This window comes from Impatiens glandulifera, chromosome 5, assembly GCF_907164915.1.
Source record: "Impatiens glandulifera chromosome 5, dImpGla2.1, whole genome shotgun sequence".
Lineage (NCBI taxonomy): Eukaryota > Viridiplantae > Streptophyta > Magnoliopsida > Ericales > Balsaminaceae > Impatiens > Impatiens glandulifera.
Window position 1 is genome coordinate 3529585 of NC_061866.1, and position 24006 is coordinate 3553590.

Genomic DNA, 24006 nt, shown 5'->3' on the forward strand with positions numbered 1-24006 from the left:
GAATTCATATTGTTTAGTTTATTTAGTAATTCAATATATAAGGCATATATTATTCTAGGTTAGGCAAAATTTGATTTGATTTGATTTCTCATTTCTCTCTAGCCTCAGTTGGCATTCTCATCTATCAAATACTATATATATTCTCTCGTCTAAATCTATTTCCCTAATTTATACATTGTATCAGAATCATAGCCTAATATAAACAAATTTTAATAATAATAACATCTTACTCTTAAAATTAATTTTACTTTTATAATATATTTTAAATTAATAAGTTTATTTTAAGACAATAAATAATAAAATATTATTAATTTATGATTTTATATTATTTATTAAAATTAATAATTATATATATATATATATATATATATATATATTAGTGTAGAAAGCTAATATTAAACACAGTAAATAAGAAAGAAAGTTAAAAATAATTATAAATTAATCAATGGCTCGTATTTATATAACCGTGGTATTATAACTTTATTGCTAACATTTTTCCATAAGTTTTCAAATTGTCAACTGTTTTATATGCTAGTAATTAAATTCATACATGTAATAAGCATTTAAGCTAACTTAAAATTATAAATAAGAAATACATGGTCAATAAATATAAACGGCTTATAATAACTCGTGGTGCGCCACTGTAGTCATCTCTACCATAAATTGTCGAGATATTCATCTCCGCAGAACCTACAAATTAAAATAAATAAATAAATAAATAATTTAACAATAAACTAGTGATCGAATATAAAAGTCGTCTTTTCTTAATTTTTCTTACAGTTGTATTCGACCCAACCAATTCTTTGGTGCGCCAAATCATAAACCACAATTTTATCCTTGAGTACCAAATCTGCAAACATAAAACAATTCCACAAGTTTAAAAGTAAATTTTGAAATTTTGTATCTAATTTTCTAAATTCAACCTCCTAAAATTGTCATGCTTGCAAAATTAGATCTTTGAAATCCGATACACATCGATGAAATACCGTCCTGTAAAGAATAATTAAATATTAGCATTTTGAATCAAATAAATTAAAAGTAATAAGATTGACTATATAATTTCATAACTCACTGTTGGTTCATTCATAATAAGGTAGTCCTTAGCCATCAATAACATTGACGCTCCACCCGCAAAATTAAAAGTGACTTGAGGAAACAATTTAATCCCGCTACACGGTTGGACACAGTGTGAAATTAACACTAGTAGATATTTTAATTAGTATTTTGAATAAAGTTTAAAACCTGGTAGACAATTTGTAGCATTGTTGTCCATTCAAGATGAAAGGTGTAGCATGTCCCGAAATTGCATTAGTTAGCTGTAAAAGTCAAATATTAATAAAGAAAGAAATTCATAATAGTTGTCTTGTTGAAATTTAATAAAAGATTAACATACAGCTTCCATTAATGGGTAGTAAGCTTCGGTCGCCAAATATGACAAAGTTGTACCGGAATCTACAAATGTTCCTTGACTTTCTGATGTGATGAAGACGTTTTGATTGATCGATAATTTATGACCGTCAACACTAATGCTTTGAAGATTAATATTGTAGTGATCCGTACTAAAATATATATAGTACAAATCAAATATATAAGTTCTATAAGATATTAATATATACTAAGGGTGAAATATTTTATTAAATGTAAACAAGGGTTACTTACTTTGACGTCACTAGCGGACTATACACCATCGCTGCGTGTCTAATCTCTCCTATAACAAGTACCCCACCACCGTCTCCGCGCAAACAATGAGAAAATATTCTGGGAGTAATACGACGTGATGACAACTGTGATATAACCGATGACTCTCTTCGACCAAATCCAAAAATCCCATCAATCGCTCTACCTTCTTGGCTTATTAACCCCTCATCGTGTGTACTACACCTGTTAAGATAAGAGACGACAAATTAATTTTATCAACCAAAACTAAAACATTAAAGAAAAAAATGAGTTTTAATTAAACTACATAATTGTTTGTTATATACTACCAATTAATACATAAAAAAAATCCAAAACTATATAAAAAGCAAACAATTATTTGGAAAAATCATGTGATCAATGTTCTTATTAATTAGTCCTTACCCAAAAATAACCCGAGCAGATGAGTTTGCCGTCAAATTAGAAGGTCCCAAAATAGTATCAAACTGTAGCATGTCAGTTAAATAATAACCGGAAGCCAGGCTTCCGTCTCCATAGTTAAGCGAAAGTCGACATGATCTATTCTTATTAGCACATTGATGATATGTAGGGCATTCTTTGTCCAAACAAGTAAGCGGTTTAGCAGAATATGAGATGGCTGGATCAAAAAGATTAAGCTCAATCTGCAAATTCATAAACAAAAATAAATCAATATATATATATATATATATAAAACACTTAGAGCATGTACGGATCATGATCATAAATTTTAACTCATCATATAATTAAATTATAGAACCTTCATGTTGAATGGATTTATGGTATGAATTAAGTGTAAAAAAGTCCAAACAATATAATTATTATTTTTTTTAAATGCACTTACCCCCAATTGGGAAAGTCGAGGACACCCAACACATGGTTTGCAATTGATCCATAGGTCGTCACTTCCGGTATCAAAATCCACGTTAAACTCTTGTGGTGGAGAGCCTAACCTTATTTTGGTATAATATAACCTATTTTGAAAACATAAAACAAAAAACATGCATGGTTGAACAAACATATTTTGAAACATAATATTCAGTGTTTAATTAATTTATTAAATATAACTTATATACCCGGCTAGACTTGGGTCAGATGCTCCGTTAAGAGAGAAATTGAGAATCCCAATAGTGTTTCCTTCCAAGATTTTACTGTGACGTTTGTGGTCTCTAAATTTCATATTTTGTAGTCCCACCTCATTTGTAGGGAATGTTCTCTCCAACTTTAGAATTTGATTTGAGGTTCTATCGGTACTACTTTCAACATGTGCCAGTACAAATACAAAGTTAGCCGTGAAAATTAACATCCCAATCAGCAAAAGTCCATTAATAGCTTCCATTTTTTTAACCTGTAATTTGTTTTAGAAATGCGAGTAATCATTAAACTATTTAATAGACTGGACCAGACTGAGTTCTATTTCATATTAACTTAGAAAGAAAGAAAAGTTAAAAGAAAGAGAGAGAATTACCTGAAGACTGAAGAAAGAAATTAAGTAGCAAAAGCAGGTTGTGAAGAAAAATTTATAAACCTCTCTGTCTATATATATATATATATATATATTTGTAACTAATGTTTCTTTCATGATTTATTAAAAATAAACAATTAACTAATTAAAATTATTTTTTTATAAGATCGAATCATATCTAATAATCCTTTATTTATATGTTCCACCTCATACACACGTACATGTTTGATTTTTTCAGTTTCTAATTATGAAAAATCTTAAAATGTTGTGACATATTAGGGATTACTTAAAATCCAATAATTGTTACAATGATGGACCAAGTGACATTTCATTTTTTAACTGATTTAGCCATAATGAAACATTTGGTGTACGTAATATACTTTTGAAGTAATAGTTGTAAATATGAGTTTGATGTACGTAATATATTTTTGAAGTAATTCTTTTAGAATTGATGTGTGAAAGTGTGTGGCATTAAGTTGTTTTTATGAAAAAATTGCACTAGCTAGCTAGTCTCATTTTTAAGGAGTTGTTTGAAATTTCATTATGAATTGTTAGTTCAAATTAAGGTTCACATCACCTTTGAAATTGTATTCATTTTGTACAACATTTGACTTTAAAGCAAAAAGAATATGCCTAAATAAGAGGGGCTTTGCTATATTTTACAAGTCCCATCTACTAGGTTTGTTTCAAAGTGAGCATGTAATTACTTGTCAACTTTAATTTTTGATGAAATTGGAATAAATTATAAAACAAAAATTGGTAAAACTGGAATAAATTTATACCAAAATTTGGTAACATTGAAATAAATTTAGACCAAAAATTGATATCTATTAATTAAAATATTTAATTCAACCACTTTCATTAACTTTAGACTATCCGATGTCAACTTTAATTTAGTAGTAAATTAGAATAAATTATAGATTAGTGTAAAATAGTTGAGAAAAATTAAATTATTTAAATTAGAAAGAAAATAAAATTAGTTAATGTAATCTTAAATTGTGAAGTGTATTTTTGCAGGAGTTTTTTCTAAATTAAACTCAATAGCAAGATAAATAATTATAAAATTAAATTAAGAAATGATCTAGAACAAATTAAACAAATGATTTAGAACAAGAAATTGAATCTTTATATTTTATTTTAAAAAAAACAATAAAATCTTTGAATATAAGAAGAAACTTAAAACAACCTAATATAATTTCTGACATAAGAATATTAATTTGATAATAATTTAAAGATTATATGTATTTTAATTTAATTCTTTACTTATTAGGAAAGTGTATTAATTTATTATCTTATTATTGTGCCACATTATTTTATTATTATTTTATTTTTATTTCCAGAATGGATCAACGGAAAGTATTTAGCATAAAACCTAATATATATATATATATGTGGAGGGTGAAAGCTAGAACGATCTAATATAGAATTTTGACAATTTTTATCATATGTGTTTAGAACTTTGGACTGCGTAGATAAAAAAAAAACATTTATAATAATTTGAGATTTATTTTTTCTATTTAGGATTGCAGAATATTAACGAATAAGGAAATCATATATATTTATTTTATAAAATAAATAAATTATTTAACATTAAATAATCAAGTGAAATCATTAGGAAAAATGTTTAAAATCATTAAATATTTAGCATTAGATGATGAAAAAATATGTCCAAAATTCAAAACCCAAATACTAATGGAACCAAAAAGTATTAGAGGAAAACTTAATATATTGGAAAAATCCAATCAAAACAAGTTTAAAAGTTAAAGTCATGTGTCTTACCGACTGTTTTTCTTCCTAATAAGCATCCTAATTCACATAATATGTTATTATAATGATTATATTTATAATTTGTTTGTGTACATCACTAACCATATAATAATAATATATCAAATTGATTGTTAAGTAAATCTGAAAAAAGAGAGACTATATATTATTTAGTATATATATCCAATCCTGAATGTAAACCAACAAAATGGCATGCCATCCTGAATGTATACAAACACTTTAAAAGGCATTCATTTTATTAAAATGGTCTATGGTATATAAAATTTAAATATAATACTTATAGAATATAGTAATTTGTAGTAACTTGATTGAATTTTAATCGATAATTTTCATATTTATAAAATAATATAATATATCCAAGTTAAATATTATAAAATAATTCATATTTATTAATAATGACAACACTATTTTGGAAAACAAAATACACAATAATGAACGAAGATCTTTCTAGGTCTTTAATAGCTTAATAATAATAATAATAATAATAATAATAATAATAATAATAATAATAATCCATTTTAATTCCCTATAATAGATGAAGATAAATCTTAATGGATATCAATTTAAGTTACTAAAACAACTCAAAATAAAAGTAGAGAGACTTTTTTTTTCTCTTGTATGTAGCCAAGATATTAATTTGGAAAAAGGAAAATAGACTCTCCCTAAGACCTTGTTAAAGGTGCATTACAGCCTTTAAAGTTTCAAAATATAAATAGTAAGTTAAATTATATAAAATTAAATAAATAAATCACTGGCTAATAAGGATTTTTTTATTTTATCTTTTATGTTAATATTTAATCAAATTAACAAATAATTATATTGATACTTCGGTTTTTATAAGTTGAATGATAAGAACAAAAAAAAAAAAAAGTGGAGAACTTAATTAAATTGAGAAATGAATTGCCGCTAATAGCTTTGTATCAATATTCAGCTTAATTTGGGAATAATTAACAACTGAGAGGATAATCATTTTTAATTTATTTTTAAAAGTCGGAACAATTATCATAAAAATATGTGCAAAAATTTGTTAAAAATATAATAAAATCATTTATAAAAAATTATAATCCGAAAAATATACGTTTCAAACAAACAAACATCTAAGATAACCTAAACTAAAACCCCCTGAATATCTCAACAAGTCTTATTTTCAGCAAAAGTTTGTTTATTCTCTACTATTTGGTAAAGTTTGAGACATATTTTTCTTTAATTTTCTCTTTATAACTTTTTATTAATTTTTTTATATAATTCATTTTTTTCCGTGAATTATTTTTTCTACGTGCTTATTAGGTGAGTGACGTCTATCTCCCTATATTTATTCAAATTACAATTTGTTGTTTAAAGTAGTATTCATTTTTCACGTTAATATTCACCTCCAAAGAAAAAGATTTTATTTTTAAATTTCATTGTCTTTCTATTTAGGAAAACAAGATTGCAATATTTGTAAGGAAAGTGTATCCACAAATAATTATTGTGAAAAAATCTACGTACTTACATTAATTTAAATAAATCAAAATAATATTTTTTTATTTATTAATAATTAAATAAAGAAATAATTAGTCAATAATCTTACAAACATTAAAGTCCTTAATAGTATGACTTAAAAAAAAAAAAAATTACCAAACACACATATATATATATAATTGCATTTTATTCCAACTTTTCATGCATTCTCATATTTAATTTAATTAATCATGTTAAAGTTATATATAGTAGGTTCATCTTGGTGTAAGGTTTAAGTACTCTGTTCCGTTTATCTTCACATCTATTATTAAGTTTTAATTTAACAATATTCATTGAGATATCTTCTTTAAATTTTTGACTTAAATTTGTTGATGGTTTATATATATATTAACATCTAGTTAAACTTAAAAGATAACTGAAAATGTTGATGACATGCTTATTGTTAGAAATGTTTTGATAGAAATTTCAAAGATCAAAAAGTTTCTTGATGATCTATTTTTAATTAAAGACTTGAAAGAGATGCAAAGTTTTTTCTTGGGCCGGAAATAAGTCGAACTAAACAGGGAATTTATGTTAATCAACGTAAATATATTCTTGACATTCTTTTGTTTCAATTAGAAACGTCCAAGTGCACTTACTATAATCATCAACTATAGTAAGCATAAAAGGACAACTTATAAAAGATTTTTCTCTATATAGATCCCAAACATCAATATGAATCAATTCAAAACATTTTGAGCTACTAGTTTCATCAATATAAACTTTTGTTTCGTTGGGAAGAAATACACAAATTGGTTCAACTAATGTTTTGATCTCAAACATATTATATTTTTAAAAACATATATGATTACTAGCACCAATATCAATGATCCATAACTGTTCTTTGAGTTAAAAAAAATTATTTATTTGATTTACAATAGTTATGGATTTCAGCAAATAAATTAGAATAAAACTGACCTGCAAAATTTCTGCTAAATGATGATTCAAAAGAGGAAGAACTATTCTGCTTTATCTGCTGCAGTAACTAAATGGAGTGGACGCCATGTTAACTTAGTTCTTCATTTTCTTCCCTTCTTTATTCCCTTTCCACCACTCAGAATATCCTATTAGTTTGAAGCAACCCTTTTGTAAATGAACGAAGATCTTTCTAGCTCTTTAATAGCTTAATAATAATAATAATAATAATAATAATAATAATAATAATAATAGTGATAGTCCATTTTAATTCCCTGTAATAGATGAAGGTAAATCTTAATGGATATCAATTTAAGTTACTAAAACAACTCAAAGTAAAAGTAGGGAGACTTTTTTTCTCTTGTATGTAGCCAAGATATTTATTTGGAAAAAGGAAAATAGACTCTCCTTAAGACCTTTTAAAGGTGCATTAAAGCCTTTAAAGTTTCAAAATATAAATAGTAAGTTAAATTATATAAAAGTAAATAAATAAATCACTGGCTAATATGAATTTTTTATTTTATCTTTTATGTTAATATTTAAGTTTTCCAAGAAGAGTCTTAATTAAATAGCACACTCTCTCATAATTATGCCTATTTTTAATTAGAACGTATAATATTTTAATATGATTTGAACGACACATCTATTTTATAAAGTATGATTTTTTATTTATTTAAAAAATTAGCACCACACCTATTAAACCTCCCGATTCAATTTAAAGAGTTTTAGTAAAATTGAATTCATAATATTTAATTTTATATATAAATTTATTTGTGACTTTAGTTACTTTCAAATGCTTATTAAAAGTTAAAATATATAGTCTATGTAATGTTTTATTAATTAAAGTAAGTTATTTAAATATTTTGAAATGAATTTTTTTTAGTTTAAAATTGTGTATGTTATATGGATCAAAACAGATCAAAATACAAAGAGACTCAAAATAAACATATAATCATGAATACTAAAATTTATTATAAAATAAGATTAAATACACAATTTTTTCAATAAAAATAACATATTTTAGCTCATTGCATCATACATAAGATCTTCTTTCAAATAAATATATAGTTGAGTTAACTTTTAATTTAACCCCAAACTTATTTAAAATCTATGATTTTATTTTAGAGTTTAATTAATTTCTTTCACACAATATTAATATGGAGAATGAAAAGTCAAGTTAATGTGAAAATAGTAAAATAATTGGACAAATTAAAATGCCTTCTAATGTATTTTTTTTAGAAGTTTGATTTTTTTATTTCTATTACATCTTTCATAATATCTTTGTTGATTTTCTTTTTATAGCATAAGTTACTTTCATTTAACTAACTTAAGTAATCTTTTCTCATAATTTATGATTTGAATTTTCCATGACATGTTTATATAGTAGATTAATAATTAAAAGATTATTATTTTTAAAATAGTCCTTTTCTCCTACAATTCCTTAATCTTATAAATATATTCTCTCTAAAAATTTCATAGAAGCAATATTGTTGATTATAAATAATCTTATGAGATTTTTTTACACAAATCTGTGGAGATTAGTAGAAGTTATGTATTCTGAATTTCTTATTTTAATTTTAAATATTTTATTAAAATTATTTCCAATGTTTTTTGGTATAACATATTCATGCATATTTCATACTAATTTTTTGAAATGTTTTTTTAAATAGCTCACTTGTTAATTTATTAGTGCAAATTCCTAAAATGGAGAAGCTAAACTTGTTAAATTAACTATAGTTCCAAATTTTACCATAGTTAGAGTGATCAACCACTCACTATATATGCTACCAATTACAATATTGTATAATTTGTTCAAGTTTAACACTAGCTTATTTTCCTTTGTTTGAATTGTGTTTATAAAATGTATCGTCGTTGATATGACTGAAACCACAAATATGGTTATGAGCTTAGAGATGACATTTATAACTCACAATGTCGAGATTGCACTCAAATATCGAGACCATAAAAGACATGAGCCGATGTTGGAAGGAGTTGATGGTTTGTAAATTTCTCTCAAATGTGAAAATTATAATCCAAACATAACAAGATATATAAATATCAATTAATAATTTGTTTTTAAAAGGTTATATATATGGTACCAAAATGTTTGATGTGGGATTGATTTTATTTTAGTTATTGTAAAGTTGTTTTATGAAAAAACTACAAAATTATTGGCCATCCACTCAGCTATTTTTATAAGTATGCATCAATATCTGCAAACCTTTTATTTTGAAAATAAGAAATTGATCCATTTTAGTAAATCATCTGAGTAGAAAAAAGAAAGAATATAATAACTTTTGAAAAGTAAGGCAGCGTTTATCCTAAACCATTCTTTAAATTAGTCTCATTTCTATATTATTCTTATTCTTAATATATCGTCTCCTTTTTAACTCATTTATTTAAAAGGTGTAAAATGCTACTACCCATCTATTTTCAGGGACTCTTATATACATTTTTTATTATTTTTAATAAATGATATTATCAAATTAAATAGAGCCTCAACAAATTTGAATTATTTTACAAGTTACATTTTTAATCTCAAATTTATTACTTTTATATGAATTTATTGCATGATATTATAGATTAAATTATTATTATCTTATTTTGAATGATAATATTTAATTGAATATAAGGTTTTGAACAAATAAAAATTGATATATTATATTCCGATATTGAACCTATTCAAATAATCAAAGAATCTGTCTCATATTTAAAATATATTAATTTATCAACTTAATTATTTTGTTTTTATTTATCAAGAAAATTTTGAAATTATTATTATCAATGTGTTTTACTATTTTTGTAGTTTTTTTTATTAATAACAAAATTTATTAAGCTTAGTTATAAGATGTGGAATATTGATTATGGAATATACATTATCAGATATTTACAAACATATCTCAATCTTTTCATTTAAAAAAAACTTTATTTCAATCTTCCTTTTTTCTAAAAGAATGATGATCTCAATCTGAAAGTAATTACATACAACTAATGGTATTAAATAATTTAATCTCATATGTGATTACTAACTCGTCATGTTGGGCTTACTTGAAAATGTTAAAATCAAGTGTTGTTTGGACTTTGGTGTTCAAATGTACATTGTGATTTTTGGGCCAGATCCAAGATAATGTTACATATTAAAATATATTTAATGGCCAATTTAGCAAGTTTTACAACAGAAATTACAATTTCAAATATTAATAATATTTAAATCTATTTCAAATTAATTTTATAAATACATAAAAAGATTTAATTAATATATACCTATTTATAATTTTCATTTAACATTATCACAAATGTAAACTTCTAGTATAGGATTTTTCCTTGGTATGATGACATTGAAAGGATGAGAGGAAACAAGTTGGGAGGTTACACTAGTTGTATTAAAGACGTAAGAGGTGATCTTAGTCTCATCATTATATCATCATGAAAAGATTATGTCAATCTTAATTTATGCTAATTATATTAATTAGAATATTTAATTTTAATTAATTATGTTAGAATTATATATATAGCATGTCCACCTAAATATAATTGTTTTTATTTGTGAAATATCATCTCCTTTACTAATTTTAAACGTCTCATTGTTATGGAAGATTATGTCAATATTTATGCTAATTATATTAGTTTATTAATTTTAAACGTCTCATTGTCATGCATTTTGGTGTTGCTGTAACACAAATCATATTCCTTATGCAGGACCGGCCCTAGGTAAGCCCGGCAAGCCCTCGGGCTAGGGCAGCCCACTCTCTACGGTAGTCCATTTATTAAAAATACTAAGGTTTTAATTAAATATATTGCAATTTTGAACATAAGATATTGTAGTCTAGTGGTTCTGGATAAAAAATTAAAATCTTTGTTTTGGTTATGGGTTCAAACCTCACCAAAAATCATTTTTTTATTAAATTTTTTAACTCGACCTAGGACAACAAAAAAATATCGAGCTAATTTCTAACGGGGGCTGGGTCAGCCCAAAACTCGGGGCCGACTCGATCCTTATGGTTGATATTATGCAAGATCTATGTCAACATCTTAATGTCTATGATCTATCTTTACTAATTTAATTAAATATTTTTTGTTAATTTATATTATTAGTATTTTATTTATTTGTATACAATGCATTTTACATTGTATATTATATATAATAATATATTATTTTGAATAAGCAAATTTGTCGGAGTCCTATTTTAGCCACACACGGCTATAAAAGGCTACAAGCATTATGCAGAACATGTTCTTAGTATTGTTTTGTTTGAAACCAATTCATAGTTGCCTAAATAATAAAGAAATGATAATTGACTTTTCAAATGGAATAAATCTTATACAATTTTGCATCACTACATTGCACCTATAAAAATTGTTTGATATTAATTTTTGTTTTATTCTTTTAAAAATCATTTTGTTTTCTAAAATTTTAGTTAACTTAATTTGAACCATGTCAGTATATTTGATTCATAACAATGGATATCTTAGAGTTAAAGTATATATAAACCTACTATTTAAAGGATTTAACATAGCAAGACACTGAATTAAAAGGAAATATTATTAAGACTATAACCATCTTCTCAATCTTTTAATGGTTTGAAAGATTAATTAATCATTAGAAATTGAGGAAGTCATTAGGAATCATTTATAATCAGGTAGGAATCCCTTATAACAAGGGACAGATCCAGAAATTCAAGTTAGAGTATACTTGAAAAAAGTTTGAAAAGAATTTTAAAAAATAACGATAAAATTATAGATAAAACGAGAGTGGATAAAAATAATTTTTTTTTCTAAATTAGATAAAAAAAAAACAGTGTATTAAATTTAAAAAAATAAGAAATTAGAGGGTAACGACGAATTTGTATGTAAAAACCATTATTAATATATTTTTTAAGGTGGATTTCACCCTAGCCCCTACATAGTTCTGTATCTGCCCTATAATTGAGAAATACATCACAAAACATTTATTTTCTACAAACATGTTTCATCTATTGAAAAACAGCCTAGGTAGGCAAAACAACATGTATAATAAAAACAAATCATTAAAAATTAACAATTTAATGCATAATTTTTTTTTTTAATTATTACTTACTAGTAGATTACAATATTAATAATATAAAAAGAATAAGAATTGATAAATTAAAGTAATCTGATGAATTGATATTAAGATAAATTTTGAATATGAAATTGTTTGTGACTATTATCAACTGTCATATAATATGGTGTTGCCTCAACTCTCTTAAATTTGATGATAAATAAACCAATAAAAATAATGTATAAATCAACAAAAAAATATATATATTAAAAAACACAATTTTTCATGACGATGACAAATGAGGTGAACTTTTATAACTGAGAATGCTTTCATCAATAAAAATACTTACTTATAGGCTGAAAATTAAATACAATTCATAAGATTATTTGAATCCAAATAAAATAACACACTAAAATTACTAATATAAAATAATGTAATCTCATACATGATTAAAAAATGTGCTAAACAATCCATGATAATCTAAGTTTAATGATCCAAAAATGTTTATAAATTAAGTGTTGTATAGTACCTAGATCGAGTGATTAGAAAAATGAATAAAACTAACTTATATTCATAATCTTGTATGAGATGCTTATCTTTACACATCTATTATTAAGTTTCAACTTAACAATATTTATGTGAGATATCTTTTTTAAATTTTACATCTTTAAAATATCTTGATGGTTTATATTACATTTAGTTCAACTTAACGATAACTGGAAGATGTTATAATTTGTTTTATTCATGAGGAAATGTGTTGGAGCCGAGTTTTCTAAATCGCTAGAATTTAGAGTTAAACTATTATAGCTAGATCATATACAACCTATTCAATTAATATGTTTGAAACTATTGGTAAATTCATTTTATTTTTAAACTATTAATAATTATATATATATATATATATGTTGTAAACTCTCTCTCTATAGGTGATTTATTTTTACTTTTTAAGTTGTGAGATCATTTTTCAGGCCCATGGGAACAATTTTCAAGGCCCATGAGCAGGATCTTCTCTTTTTTTTAGCTTGGTCGTAATTTTATGTCTCATTTTTGTGATGTCTAGCATTGTTTCCTTTAGGCATTAGAAGTTATTCTAATTGATTATATATAGGCTTTACTTTAATTCCAGTATTGATTAAAAGTTTGAAGTTTCTTATTTTTTTAGTCCATTGTGTTTATGATTTCATTTTACTAGAATTGATATGTTTAGTAGTCTCATTGCATGATTTTGGCGTTACTTATATTGTTTAATTTTAGTTGGTAGGCGGTATAATTGAAGACCCAAATTCAAACTTCTGAGATTGAAGTCCGGCTCAGTCACTCTTGCGCCTCTACTTAAAAAAAATGGCGATTAAAAATGTCAATCCAAGTTGATTGAACCTGTGTTACATTTTTCTTAAAAGCTTTCGGTTTGATTTTATGTTTTGGTTTAACTTTGAATGTCAAATATATTTCGACTAGTGTAAGTTGAGTTGGTATGAGATGTGAATGAGTTTACTTATATATTGTTTTCCACCAAACTTTCGAGTTTTTTTAGGATACATCCACCTAGGCTTTATATACATTTATAGGCTTGTATTGAACAATATTGTATACCCATTTGATATAGTGGATGATTTCTCAACAGATGTGAATGAGTTTACTTATATATTGTTTTTCCGGCCAAACTTTCGGGTTTTTTTAGGATAGATCCACCTAGGCTAGGTTGATTCTCTATGATGTGGGGAACATTTAGGTGTGAATATGAGAAACTATAGAAGGAAGATTGAAAATCCCATTTCTGGCCAAAACATCGACTACTGGAGGAAGAAGACAAACCACACTCATCAGTCTGAATCACTCTAATAATTGTTTCCACGACTAGGGGTGAGCATTGGGTGGATTAATCCGAAATCCAATTCAATCCGAATCCTAAATACTAATTCGGATTGAATATTTCGGATTTGATTGAGATCGGATCGGATTGAGATCGGATCGAATTGAGTTCGGATTGAATTAAATCGGACTGGATTAGGATTATCCAAATTATCCAAACTATCTATATAAAAATATATTTTTTATTTTTTTTTTTAAATTAAATTTCATTCTAATATAATATATATTTTACTTATCATACTTTTGACAACTATATTTATTTTTATTTTTATTTTTATTTTTTATTTTTATTATTATTTTTTTTTTTATTTTTTTGTATTTTTCAGATTTAAATTTAATAATAATAAAAAATTTGAATTTTAAAAAAAAATATTAAAAAAAAATATTAAAAAAAAATATTAAAAAAAATATTAAAAAAAATTAATTTTTTTAAAAAAAAAAAATTGTTGACTAATTTTAAGTTGATATATATAAATATTTTTTAGTTTGAATTATCTAAACCATTTTCAATCCAATCCGTATCCGATTAGTAAAATTGTTTGGATTACGGATTTGATAAATTTAGTTTGGATTTAATACGGATCGGAAAAAATGGATTGGTTTTACTCATTTGTTCACCCCTATCCACGACCCGCTTCTATACTCGAGCCCACATACGATATCCAAACCGCAAACCAATCGGTAACCCTGACCTAGGCCTGCCCTTGAACCGGCCAAATGGTCCTTCTAGAGACTTGTTTCTTTGCTTTTATTTATTTATTTCATTCATTTAATTTCTTTTATTTTTGTGTTTAGGTCCTTTTGTAAAAAAAACTGATTTAAAAAATATTTTCATACAATAATTTCATTTTTATTTTTTTCTATTTCTTTTATTATAGACACCTATTAGGACTTGACAAAATAATGAATTAAAGAGGTGTAACATACTTCTAAAAATGACCAAAAATATTTAAGTAGAGACCGTATTTACGGACACGTGAGACATAACGCTGATATTCTTTTTCACATTAACTAAACACCGAACCCATAATAGTTTCTTTTCTAAATGTGTTATTGTTCTACTCACCAAAAGATTTATTTTCCTAATTTTGTAAAAACAATTAGGTGGCGATTCTAAATTCCAAAAATAGGTGTTTATCAATGTTCTCATTGATTTATTTTATTATTTATTTAATAAATTTGAAGATATATATATATATATATATATATATATATATATATATATATATATATATATATCTATCTTTTATTTCTATACAAATATTTTTGGGCGAATTTTAAACGCGCACAACATGTAAATCATTATAACAAATCATGTTTTTATTTCGGTAGATATACCGTATAATAATTAATTTTATTCGATATTGTATCCATCGTACATCAAATTAATTATTACAAATATTGAAAAATTAAAAAAATAATATGGCATATGAAAATATATATAGATATATTTATAAATAAATAACTAGATTTCAAATTTGTCTTATGGATTATTTAACTATTTTTGCATGCTCAATTTAAACTAGCCCAACCAAACTATAAAGAAATGTATTTTATTAATTAATCCATAAAAAGTTTAGAAAAAGAGAGGGATGTAAGAAAAAAATAAGGGAGGGTTACTAGAGAATACAAGCGGGAAACAATTCTTGAGGATCTTCTTTGAACTTTGATAAACGATCAAGACGGAGCGAAGACGAGAGGTCTTCGGAGAAGAAACTGCTCATGAGGAGCCCTAACTGGAGACGAGAACGATTGCTGCATTTTCTTTTGCTAAGAGACGAAGACTGTATGACTGTAGGAGGGAGGCAAAATCAACAAAAACCCTAAGAAACCATTGCGATATCATGTGTGTATGTGAGCTCTAAAATGCGTCCATTGAAAACTACATGATTAGGTGAAGATTTGGAGCTGCCTTGAACCAATTTAAGCAACACATACTATTCTTTAGTTAATTTGGGCTTTTGTTATTCTAAAGTACAACCCTAGATTGTGTACCATAATCTAAACGAGCTCTCTTACCAGCCTATCGCAAGTGCCTCATGAGCCTAATTAAATACATATGACTCGAGTTCGAACTTTATCTTAAAAGCTTGAACCGTGCTTGAGCCAAGCTCGAGCCCGAATATATCTTAAACACCAAGCTTGATGTTGGGCTTTGTCCTCCTATTTGGAGAGATTACACTTGGTGTGAGGTTTATTTAGGCCCACGTTATATAATATGAAGGGACATTATTTTTTTCATCTAGGTTATCTGAGTTTTGAGATCAGAACTAGAGCGAGGACAAAGCAAAACATATATAGGGATTTGATGTAGCAAATGTAGAAGAATTTTGTTTGCCGTAGTTTGCATCATTTGATCGACTTCAAACTTTGACAGCTTGTTGGATATTTTTTATGTTATGTTCTAAACAGTGAAGATCCGTATTCCGAGGCTTCTAAGTTAGTTCCAAAAACCCAGAATTTTAGAATTGGTATAGTTGGTTGATCTTGCTCTTTTTTGTTCGTAGTTGTTATTGTCAAGATTGTTGTGTGAGTTTGATGCAATTGATTAGATTTTAGTTTGGTTATATGTAGAATAAACTCTTACTTGTAACCTTATTGATAATATTGAACTATTATGTGGCATGTTCAGGTCTCGTGGGTTTTTACTCTCGATTTGAAGAAAAGTTTTTCCACGCTAAAATTTGTCTTGCATTATAGATTAATTTTCATTTCGTTTTGCTAATCTTTATACTCAATTAATTGGAAAAATGTTATCTTTTGAAGAATACATTTTCCTGTTAAAGTGGCATTAGAGCTTGGTTTATTCGATTATAAGGATGAAGAATAACACATCTAGAATGGTGAGCTTGAATGATTCTAATTATAAAATCTAGAAGGCTAAAAAGGAATATTTGATGTGTGTGAAAAGTTTTCATTTGTTAGTGTTTTTTTTTTTTGTTAAATTTGCAGAAAAATGTGGATGATTGGAATTTTTTGGACAGACAAGTATATGGTTATATTCGTCAATGGGTTGATAACAATGTTATGAACCATGTGATCTCTATTACTGATGCTCGTACCCTTTGAACTAAACTTGAAGAATTGTATGAGAGAAAGACAAGTAATAACAAGCTATTTTTGATAAAAATAAAAAATAAAAAAAATAATTTATGTCCTTAAGGTATTAAGTTAATTTTTCGATTATTGACCACTTGAATACTTTTGTGGGAAATATTAATCAATTAGAAACGGCAAAACTCAGCTTTGATGACGAAATACAAGGTTTTGTTACTTGGTACTCCACCTAACTCATGGAAGACTTTTAGAACGACTTTGTCCAATTCTACTCTAAATGGTGTTCTCTTAAAGAATTTAGTTGTGTGCTGAATGAAGATATAAGACAGAAGCCACAATACTGTTCTTTAGAATTTGAGGTATTGATTACATAATCTAAGGGAGAAATAAATGACAAGATGTAAGTAATTGTCACAAATCTCATGGGGCTTAAAATAAGTGGGCAAATGTTGAGTGACATCTTTATGGCCTAAAGGGTTATATCATGTTTTAAATTGAAGAAAGAGAACAAGAAAATAATTAGAACACAACCATTACTTCCAACCACAAAGAAGGTAAAAATCATGATGATGTTTCTATTATTGATAATTTACTTATTGTTTGTAATAATGATGCTAAGAATGTTAATGTGTCTTGTGATGAGATGGACTAAATTATAGATATTTATGCTTCTACTCATGCTACATCATGACGAGATTTTTCTCAGCATATGAGGCTGATGATTTTGGTATTACTCGTATGGAAAATACTAGTCAAACATAAATAGTTGGAATTGGTAATGTTTGTGTTGAGATGATCAATGACACTACTCTTGTTCTAAAGGAGTTAAGCATATTCCTAATATTCGTTTCAATCTTTTATCGATTAGAATATTGGATGATGAAGACTTTTGTAATTCTTTTTCTAGTGGTGAATAGAAGGTTAATGAGGGATTAATAGTTGTTGTTAAAGGCAACAAGCTTTCAAATTTGTATAATGTTAGGATCGACTATAACAATAGAAGGGGGTGAATACTGTTGTACTAAACTTTACATTTAATTCGATTTTAATCCTGTTAGAAATTAAAATTTATTTATATTCTTCGACAAATCGTCGCAAACTCTTGAACGATTTCAAGTGCAGAAATTCTTGCTTAATTTGAAGCGGCAGAGGCAAGACGGAAATATGCAGTAAGGATACTTATTTAAGAGTTTACTTAAAATCAGACTCGTTAAACTTTTGTAATCTCTTTCATGTTTTGCAATCTCTTTCAAGGATTATCAATTTTTCTTACTTTCTTGCCAATTGCAATACATATAATATTTAGATGATTATCAAATGTATTCGGGTTGGTTTGGTTTTTTAATCGCTAGTCTTAAAAAACTTTTCAATTAACAAATCTCATAATAAGAACGGTTGAATAAGTTGAAATAAACTTATTGATACAATCAATATTAAATGATTAACAAATAAAGGGTGTCTTTGTCTAGATTAATACAATAATCATCATGCTGAAACCATTAAATGTCTGTGGTTGTGGTTGGGGACTAGTAATTGAAAATAAAAAAGTGAAAATGATAACGCAAGCCTACATGAACCGAGAGAATAGGCGTCTGTTATAAGGAGCCATGTTGATACTCGATGGCACTGAAGTTGAATCCATGAAGTATGATGATGATGAAGAAGAATAGTACATATGACGTTTGGACACAAACTTGCGTATCCACGTATGCTTGCCATTGATGGTGAACTTAGCCTTGTCTGCACCATTTAGGATCATATCAATAGCAACAGGCAAATAAAACACAATTCTTGCAAACAAAGATTGTTCTCCAGGAAGCACTTCTTGCATGTATAGAGACTCAATGCAATCCCCATAGACCCATGTAAAGAATCCTTTGATCTCCATTTCAGTAACCGGGTAGCCCTTTGAGAACGTCACAAACATTGTCCTTTCATCCGGGTGCAGCACTTCCTCTCGACCCTGGGACCCACCTGCATTAAGATTGAACAAGAACCTTGTTGTATTCCTACTAATATTAGTGGTGGAGGGCATGGGGCTGCTCATATCCATCAAGCTCATATGGTGGATGAGGTTTCTCTCCATGGCTTCCTCCATGATGTCCTTCATTGTCCTGACACAAACATCCTTAATAATCTTGGTCATTCCTTTGACAATCAATACCCGGTTTTCGTGAAAATACATGGCTGAGATTTCCTTGTAAACTAAGCTTTTGGTCAGTGAGAGGTCTATGGATTCAGGTGAGCAAAGCCATATGACAGCTTCATTGTTTTCAATGAGTTTAAGGCATATGACAGCTTCATTTGCAAGTTCATTGATAAGAAATGTGGGTAAGGACAGGGCTTTCTTCACAACACTCTTGAATCCAGACTGCTCCAGCCATAGCCAAAGGGCCATGATCCTCATAGACTCAAGCGAATCACGCCCCAGGTCATTTATAAGCACGGCGTAGAGGTCCCTATCATTTGAATGCAAACTCTTGAACTCTTCTAGGGATACAGATGAAGATGGAACAGCAGTCATGAAAAGATTCATCTTACTGGAAAATTATACAGATACAACAAAATCAGGGGGAAGGTTCCTATGAATTGGGCAAATCTGTTTCACACCAGACAAATTTGATAGTGAAGCCATTAGCAATCCGAGAAGCGTGAAAAAAATAGAAAGGAAAAGTCAACAAAAAATATAAGGCCATTCTCTGGTTCCATGTAATTAGTCATCTCCAAAATAAAAAATGGGGGTCTTAATTCTTAAAGTTGGAAACCTTAATTTCTGTAAAACAAATTTATTTCAAACTACAGAAAAGAACCAGCTACAACAGATCATGATATAAGCTCATTCTCTGGTTCCATGCAACTAGTCATTTCCAAAATAGAAAATGGGATCTTAAAGTTGGCTTTATAAATGTCAAACCCTTAATTTCTTTTTAAAAAAAATGTTGTTTTAAACTACAGAAAAGATTAGTGAATAGAGAAATTGATATGCACAGCAAACAAGACAAGCTGACCTGAAGGTAATTCAGAAACAAGCACCGCTTTCTTCTTCTCTTTCTGTATCTTTGAGGACTGAGGAAACCATGGGTCTCAACAAAATGTTCTTGAAGAGCCCATTTGAGAGACGATGCTGCTTTTAATTGCGTACCCAACCACTGTGATAATCCTAAAGAGCAAGACTCCGATTTATAGCTAACTGAAAAAGGAAAATAATATCTTCAACCACTTAAAAACAGTAATTTTATCTATTTATTTCATATTCAATTCGCCTCCCATATAAGATTGAAAAGCTGTAATAACTTTGGAATCTTTTTAAAGAAAAATATTATCTTAGGGAAGGTGGTAATTATTGTAATGAATTGGGATTACTGCAATCTGGTTGAAATTCTATCTTTTATTCAAATTACCTGGCATTTTAAAACATTTACGCGTGTCAAACTTGAAGCGAGGGCAAAGGCGTCTGAACAGAAAGACACGTCAGTATGTGTTGGCAAATGCTACAAAATTGTTCTGTTGCTTGGATTAAGACAGCATAAAGTTGAACCAAATATATGTTCATCAAAGACTTCCAAACTCTTTCTTCTCCATCTGAAAATGGAGCCTGCCTGATTTAACTAGGATTAAGTATGGGAAAAACTAAAGAAATGTGACGAGCTACAAAAAGTGAGTACTTCAACAAGGAATTGGGTAACCAAAACTAGTAGTATAAAGTTTGTAAATGCAATGTTGGATCATCATCTCAGCATTTATCTACTTTTCATTAGTTTATCCAAAGTTCAAATAATAATCCATAATCTATACTCAACTTCATTCATTCTTTCTCATTTTATTATTGTGGGTGTGACTTTGTTAATGAAATTGCTAGGTGTACCATTTTGGCAAATATAAAATCTATACACATTTTCTCAAACAGAATGTTCTATATTCACAAACCAATAAAACATGAAATGCTGTACTCTTCTATCAATTATGTAATTTCCAACATAAGAGAATTTCACCAAGTTAAAATCTATGCACGTTTTCTTAAAAAGAAAATTCTATATTCACAAACCAATAAACATGAAATGCTGTATTCTTCTATCAAATATGTAATTTCCAACATAAGAGAATTTCACCAAGTTAGTGGAGCTTTTATCAACTTGCCGCCAAATAACCACCTTTTCCATTTTATGCCACAATTATATGCAATCTTAATTGATAGAACCTGACGAAAAGCTCTTAAAAGTTGCTTCAATGAAAACGGTTATAATTTGTCGACTATCTACCTTTGGTGTGATGTGAAGTGCCATTTCTACGACAAAAATCAATGATTAGTATTTTCTAGTATTTAGATCAACCCTATTTATACAACAAAAACAATTATTAGTATTTTCTAGCCTTGGTAGTCTACCTTGACTACATTTTAATAATAAATTATAAACAATCAAAATTCCAAGTGAAAATGCCATATTTTTGGAAGTCCATCCGATGATTAAATAACAAAAGATTGATAGAAGTTGCCATCTCCATTGGATTTTTTTTTCTGTGACCACTACAGAGGATGCTAGCACAACATCCAACCGTCATGACCTCACTAGGTAGAAAGGATGGATGTCATACTAGATCACAGAGAAATCTGGAGTTGCTAGCATAATTCATGGAAATGGACCACATATTTTCACATCATACCATCTATCTGGTTGCTGTAACATTGAATTATCTCCAATGAAAATTTTACCAGCATTTCCATTTATCATGCTTATAGAAGATAACCCAGACTTCCCACCCGAAAATTTCATTTGCATCTTCGCTGATGATTTCTGCAAAAGAATCCTGGTGAACAAATACAGCAGATAGGGTACATATACTACACTATTTTTGCCAGTCTTGTACAAACCGTATTTACTAAACTTTTTTGCTGTCTAACCTTGAGAAAATTTTGGGATGTGTGATTTCAACAGATATATTTTCTGCAACCCTTTGTCGCCAGAGCTAGAAAAAGTGCTGGCATTCCTCAAGAAGCTTACTGTTCAACCTGCTTGTCTGCAATATTTCTGTACACAACTCATTGTTTTCAGAACTTCAGGATTGGGATAATACACATTCAATTACCAATGGTGCAAGGCTTTGTATAAAACAAAAAGAAAATGAGTTATCACGTTAGGAATTGTAAAAAGAAACAAAATTATAACAAAAGAAAAAAGAGAAAGAGATACATTATGTTAACGTGACTGACATGATATAGTATACTGCATACTGTACAAATGTTTAGTATGTTTATACAAGATGTCATGTTCAAGGATATTAAGTAGATCCATGAGATTGGAAGGAGACTATGAATGAAGTAAAATGAGAACATTCTCAATCTTGGACACTTAAATTCCACAGAAAATATATTCAAAGCAGCATCCTCCTATGTCACTGAAATTCAGCGAAATACTACTGATTGCAGCTTTCTCCAGAAAAAAAAAAAACTACTACAACAAAAGACCATTTTTTGAGATTTCAAAATTTTGATTTATTTCCACATTCAGATTAATGAACTGCAGAGAACTTGTATGGGAGATGGTTTGACTGCCCTAACCTGTGATGAACAATCTGCACCAGTCTTGTCTTTGTGTTTCAGAACAAATGATTTCTGACAGTAGTGGCTTCCACACACGGCAGGTCAAACATTGAGAAAAACCGCAAAGGAGATAAATTCCATGAAGCCGGAGGCGATGATGATCCATTTGGTTATCTTCTACTACACCCCCTTTGTACATTTTCTGGTGTAAGCCTGTTCAGGCTTTGAAATTTCAGTATAGAGGAACAAGGGAAAACATTTGCCAAATTACAGATGACTTAGGTTTCCTTGTATAAAACTGGAACCTACTTCTCCTACAAACTATCATAAGATATAGCTACAAAAATACAGTACAATAAGTTGCAATCTTAGATTGCATATGATCATTTTCATTAAGAACTGAAAAATATAATTCAATCCTAGACCATAATTACAAAAATATGAAGAAAAAATAAGCTGAAAGCATTTCCCAAAGTGATTCCAATGATTGGCAACATATTTTATCTGCCTAAAAACAGTGACCCATCTTTCCTCCACCAGCCTTCCAGCAAATTACAATAACAGTAAAGTTTCTTAAGCAACCTAACATCTGATATGCTTACCAACTTAGCTAGTAATTTCTCCAAACAATTCATGGGAAATGCATTTTACTAATTGAAAACAACAAATAGGGACATCGTGTTCTTCTTAAGCAATAATTTACCAACTGAAACCCTAAAATTAGTAGGAAACAAGAACATACTTAAAACCTCCAATGGTCCTCTGAACGAGCAGTGCATCTCGCCTTTACCGGAATTCAGCTCGCCGTCGAAAACTTAGCAGTAAATAAGATTATATTAAAATTATTTTGGGTTTTTAATCATTAGAATATTTTTTAAATTTAAATTTAATAAAAAATAATAAAATTATTTTAATTAATTATGATTAAATAATTAGAATAATAATCATATTATAAAAAATTATTACAAGTTCAGAAAAAAAAAATCAAAAGAAACCAGATAAAAAAGGCATAACAATCATTATCTTTATACTATAATTCAATTTATTAATAAAACTGACTATTTCTTAAATAAATAAAGAGTATTATTTTCATTTTTAATAAATCAAATTTTGATTCAGTTTAAATTATAACAATGAAATATAAATATAAAAATTATCTTTTAACAAAAGTAATAATAA

The 24006-nt window shown here is 27.6% G+C and overlaps 2 protein-coding genes across 7 annotated transcripts; both read right to left on the reverse strand.

Moving 5' to 3' along the window:
• Positions 1-764: 764 nt before the first annotated feature.
• LOC124938866 (aspartic proteinase 36-like) lies at positions 765-3013 on the reverse strand. The gene is made up of 9 exons (XM_047479391.1): positions 2751-3013; positions 2519-2648; positions 2080-2318; positions 1660-1881; positions 1394-1559; positions 1243-1316; positions 1093-1169; positions 924-1010; positions 765-850 (listed from the first exon to the last, which is right to left on the reverse strand). The coding sequence occupies exons 1-9, from the start codon at positions 3011-3013 to the stop codon at positions 765-767; spliced, it is 1344 nt and encodes a 447-aa protein (XP_047335347.1).
• A 15632-nt stretch (positions 3014-18645) lies between these two features.
• LOC124937528 lies at positions 18646-23634 on the reverse strand. Of its 6 annotated transcripts, none has more exons than XM_047477797.1 (6): positions 23570-23634; positions 22846-23040; positions 22189-22315; positions 20690-22081; positions 20297-20478; positions 18646-19887 (listed from the first exon to the last, which is right to left on the reverse strand). In XM_047477797.1, the coding sequence occupies exon 6, from the start codon at positions 19822-19824 to the stop codon at positions 18856-18858; it is 969 nt and encodes a 322-aa protein (XP_047333753.1). In that variant the 5' UTR covers positions 19825-19887; positions 20297-20478; positions 20690-22081; positions 22189-22315; positions 22846-23040; positions 23570-23634; the 3' UTR covers positions 18646-18855. The 6 variants fall into 6 exon arrangements, with proteins under 6 accessions (XP_047333753.1, XP_047333754.1, XP_047333758.1 ...); XM_047477798.1 differs by lacking the exon at positions 23570-23634 and adding an exon at positions 23430-23484; XM_047477802.1 differs by lacking the exon at positions 23570-23634 and having other exon boundaries at positions 20690-20742; positions 21951-22081; positions 22846-23349.
• Positions 23635-24006: the final 372 nt, after the last annotated feature.

Coding starts and splice junctions, on each gene's coding strand:
- LOC124938866 (XM_047479391.1), bottom strand. CDS start 3,013: ATGGAAGCTATTAATGGACTTTTGCTGATTGGGATGTTAATTTTCACG. Junction 2,649..2,750: donor TCTGACCCAAGTCTAGCCGG/GTATATAAGTTA, acceptor TTTTCAAAATAG/GTTATATTATACCAAAATAA. Junction 851..923: donor AAGCATGACAATTTTAGGAG/GTTGAATTTAGA, acceptor TTATGTTTGCAG/ATTTGGTACTCAAGGATAAA.
- LOC124937528 (XM_047477797.1), bottom strand. CDS start 19,824: ATGAATCTTTTCATGACTGCTGTTCCATCTTCATCTGTATCCCTAGAA.